Consider the following 4,447-nt stretch of genomic DNA (forward strand, 5'->3'; position numbering starts at 1 on the left):
CCCCCCCCCCCCCCCCCCCCCATCATAATGATCTTGTAGATATTTGTACTTAACCAATAGGTATTCATTGAAGTGTAATCACTGAACAACAGTATGACAGTGTTGTGGTGTTTTCCTACCAACTCAATAATTCAAACGATCCACTGTCAGGATGTCCAGAAGCCCAGGAGCAGCAACCAGACTTCTCCCTCCCTGAAGTTGTCCAATGGCTACATTCTTCCTGAGGGCAAACTGACGCCCAACGCCCTGTTTGTTGGTGGGATTGACATGAAGGTAAAGATCAGATGTGTTTAGTTCATATATTCCACCTGGTAAAACTGAACAACTGTCTTTTCCAGCTCTAAAATCTGGGACCCCAAGCTCTAATGACAGCTTAATTGGTTTATATTTAGTTTTAGGTTTATGTCTTAAGCTTATTCATTTACTGTTTTGAGTGTGAAACCATACAATTGAAATGGTTAAAAAAAAAGCTTTGCTTGCTGCCCACATATTTACAGAACTAACAATGCATTCATTTGAAAGTTTTATTCTACTGTAAATTAGAATTTCAATGCCCGAGCGTCTGTGAATGTTTCTGATCTTCAGGTGGACGAAAATGAAATGCGGGACTTCTTTGCGAGATATGGTCCTGTTAAGGAAGTAAAAATTATCACATATCGTGGAGGGATCTGCAAAGGGTGAGCAAATGAACAACTATGCATTTGTGTGTTATTGTGCTGCATTCGTGTGACCTGCAATGAGTTATTCATGAAGCATGAACACATCTAGTCCTTTTTCTCAGAGAGTATGTACTCCTGTATTCGTCAGTTAACTTGTGTGTGGGAGTAAACTGGGGCAGTTGTTTATTTGCATATCAGTTTTAGGAGTATTCATTAGCTTATTTCATAACTTGGTCTGACTTGTCTTGTGTCCTCCTAGGTACGGGTTTGTGTACTTCGATGACGATGTCAACATTCAGTCAATCGTTGAGGTGAGTGGATGTCTGTCAGACTGCTGTTCTCGTACTTTTTGTCTCCAACTGAGAGTAATATTTCCTCTGTTCATATTTTTTTTTTTTATTATAGCAACAGATCAGTTTTAAGGGTCGGAAACTCAAGCTGGGCCCTGCCATCATGAAAGAAAGGAGCTCTCGTATGTATTCCGATACACTAAAAGAACTGGATGTTTGGTTGGCAGTGAAAATATAAGATCTCCCCACTAAATGTATTTTCAAGCTGTTGTGTCATGTTTGTGTCATGTTTGTGTCATCTTTTTCTTCATCTAGGGTCCATGCCGTCCCGTCTGGTGGGCCCGGCTCCCTGGATGAGCCCCACTCAGTACTTCTACTGCGGCTGTTGCTCACCCATGGGGGGGGGTATGGCACAACCTTCGCCCATCCTCAATGGAGGCAGCCCCTACAATCAGGTAACACACACGCATTGCCAAGCTATCAAGAATGTCCCTACAGCAGGCAGGAAGTAAACGCACTGTGTGTGGCATTTGTAATGCTGTCACACACACCTTTCTGTTAAACCATGTGAAATGAAATACATCTTAACTTTCTCTGAGGGGAAGTTGGCTCATTCTCACAGCCAAGAATAGAGGTGCAAGCTGGAGAACAATCTATCAATTTACTTTCAATTTACCAGAAAAGATATCTCAACATAAAGTTGGCTATGGCATGATTAACGTAATTGCTAATAATATCCAAGTCTGTGAATTATTCAGACAATACCGACTGTCAAAGTCATTAGCAGTTAAATTGCAATCCTTGCAAGGACACTTTACTTAACAGTTACTTATTGCTGCAGGCTTTAATCAGTTTCGTGATTTTAAATATGCGTTTTAACATCTAATGTTCTGTCTCCCTTAGCAGCCGTACTCTTACCCCAACTTTGGAGGGGTCATGATCCCACAGATGCAGATGAACTACGCACAGAATGCCTACGCCTACCAGGTACACACACACACAGTTAGACTAATTAGTTAACAGCATCCCGTGCAAGGTCTCCGAGGCATTGCATATATTCTGCTGAATGCGAGATGAAGGGTTCAGCCTGGCTTAGAATCACCTGTTCCTGCTTGCCCCTCACTCAACACCCCCCCCAATCTCCCATGGAGGCGAATCTGGCTTTGTCTGTTGCCATCTGTTTCACTGCTGACCCATCTTCCCCCACACACAGTACACTCCCCCTCACTGGATGGCGGACCAGCGGACACAGCCTGTCAATCAGGTGACTCTTTAGTAGATGTCAGTATAATTAAGTTTCAAAGCAACGCAAATCACTTCACATTTGAGATCCTCGTGAGGCCAGTGGGAGGAAAATGTTGATGGAGGCTTTAAAAATCCATGGGATTAAGTGGAATGTTGTATTATTTAATAGTGTTCATGGCAAGAAATTGTCCTCAAACTGCAATGTCCATGCAGGCCACTAGGTGGTGTCGTATGGCCACTGTTCACATCCTGAAGAACAGACTGCACCAACAATGAGTTCTTAGAAGAATGATAAAAGAGCCTGCTTTATGGCAGTTGTTTATGTCTTTGAAACATCTTTCTGAGTATTCTCAATAATCTCTTTGTGATGTTATGTTAATGTCTGTTTCCAGAGCTTTGTTGACTGCGGAGTCCAGACGATGATGACTGTGCTGTAGCCACTGAGCCAGGTAAGAATTACTTCAAACATACCAGGGATACGCAAGTATCCTTTTCCCCCCCAAATTAACGTGTATAAATTATATGTTTAAACGTGGGAAAACCTGCTAAAAATAGGCGATGGACCCCGTTCCCATTGCCAATAGCCAATAGATCTCTTCAAACTCTTTGCCGACTAATTTGGAACGATGTTGGAGCGAAACAAAGAGCCCCAAAAAAAGGTAGAAAATGAGCGTGTCCACCCGGGTGTCATGTTTTCATCACTGTCGTTCAGTGCTGGAGGCGATAAATAGTTGCGACTACTGCCGAGCTTTTCCCACTAAAGACAAAAGAAATATGTTAGTGGGTGTTGGTGAGTTTGTCCGTTGGGAAGGGGGCTGAGGTAACAATGTGCCACGTAGGACCAAGCGTACACCCCGTTTCTCCAGAAGAAGGTAGTTAATCAGAGCAGTGAAGAGAAACCTGCATTCTGTCAGAGCTCCGTTGCACATGGTTGATCATCTTTAGCTGCTTCACAATTCTTTGCTCCTGCTAATAGTTTTTATCTGGCAAACACAGCTTTTAAAATAGACTAATCCTGGTATGGTGTGTGATTGAATGAGGGAGCTGTTGTTAACCTGTGATGTGTGTTTTCTGTCCTCTGCCCCCCTTTAGATGCACACTACAGTGAGACGAAATGCAGACAGGATGACATCTTGATGTTCCGGGTGGCTGGAAGCAACCCAACGGCTCTCCCTGCTTCCTAAGCGATGCCCTCCCCTCTTCTCCTCCCCTCCCTCAATTTCTTGAGACCCATTTTAACACCAGACTGCAGGAGCTCTCCACTTTAACTGTACTCGGTTTATCACAATCACTTTGATCACGACGGGTATGGACCACTGTCGTGTGGTCAGACCGCTTTTAACCCACATGGATCACAGTGACGGTCACACAGGGAGAGCAGAGCACCCTCACCACACCAGCTGTTTTTTGTTTATTTTCCTTTTATTTATCCTAAAAGAAAAAACGGAAAAGACTTTTAAGCTCACCCTTTGTGCCTATTTATGTTTTATTTTTGTAATTATTTTATGTTTGGTTGGTTGGGGTCTTTTTTAGCCTCTGCAGGGGCTCTGTGTACATTAAAGGTACATTTATAAATATATATATATTGTAACAATGTCATGACAGCAGTCGGAGTAGAATGCTACTTTAATTCCAGTTCAGATTTAATATCCTCTGATTAAGAAATTTCCATTAACTCGTCTACTACAGTATAAGGACACTTGGTCATTCCATTAATTTCAAGTACTCGTTTATTTTGTACTCTATCCTATTTAATTGGGTGTCGATTGAGGCAGTAAATGAACAGCAATGTTGTCGCATTGTTTGCGCCTCATCACTATCACTGACTTCTTGCCAGACTTTTTTTTAGTTGAGTTCCACAGAGCACACCGATCATCTGTTTCCAAACCGTCCCATCCTGTGACTGGGTGTCTCTCCAACGGTTCACACACTCGAGTACAATCGCAGCATCATTTCTTTTTCCCCCATTACTCGTCAATCAACTTACATTTTGGAAGGAACCCCAGGGGAAGGCTGTTAATCCACTTTGTAAATGAAGGACATGATTTAAAATAAGGTGCTCGCTGCTTCTTTGGGGGACATGGTTGACTGTACATGGTTCACTTCATACTGGTTGTTAACTGTTGTTTAACTGGGTTTTAATCTGGTCTCAGGTGATTTTGCACAAAGTATTTTACTGTCATTGTAAGAGTCAACAATGCTTTTTTATATATATATATATATATATATATATATATATATATATATATATAT

General features: G+C 42.1%; 1 protein-coding gene across 2 annotated transcripts in view; it reads left to right on the plus strand.

Moving 5' to 3' along the window:
* The window catches only part of dazl (deleted in azoospermia-like), a 4,958-nt gene extending 567 nt beyond the window's left edge, over positions 1-4,391 (plus strand). Inside the window, exons 2-9 of one of the 2 annotated variants that reach the window (XM_031854159.1) lie at positions 151-273; positions 586-677; positions 919-970; positions 1,065-1,131; positions 1,265-1,404; positions 1,853-1,936; positions 2,587-2,643; positions 3,287-4,391. In XM_031854159.1, the coding sequence (XP_031710019.1) occupies positions 151-273; positions 586-677; positions 919-970; positions 1,065-1,131; positions 1,265-1,404; positions 1,853-1,936; positions 2,587-2,631 (603 nt within the window). In that variant the 3' untranslated portion in view covers positions 2,632-2,643; positions 3,287-4,391. The remainder of the gene's footprint in view (positions 1-150; positions 274-585; positions 678-918; positions 971-1,064; positions 1,132-1,264; positions 1,405-1,852; positions 1,937-2,586; positions 2,644-3,286) is intronic. The other variant, XM_031854160.1, reaches the window with a different exon arrangement.
* The last annotated feature ends 56 nt before the right edge of the window (positions 4,392-4,447 follow it).

The sequence above is a fragment of the Anarrhichthys ocellatus genome, unplaced genomic scaffold, assembly GCF_004355925.1.
Source record: "Anarrhichthys ocellatus isolate YVR2014 unplaced genomic scaffold, GSC_Weel_1.0 scaffold14, whole genome shotgun sequence".
NCBI classification, from domain to species: domain Eukaryota; kingdom Metazoa; phylum Chordata; class Actinopteri; order Perciformes; family Anarhichadidae; genus Anarrhichthys; species Anarrhichthys ocellatus.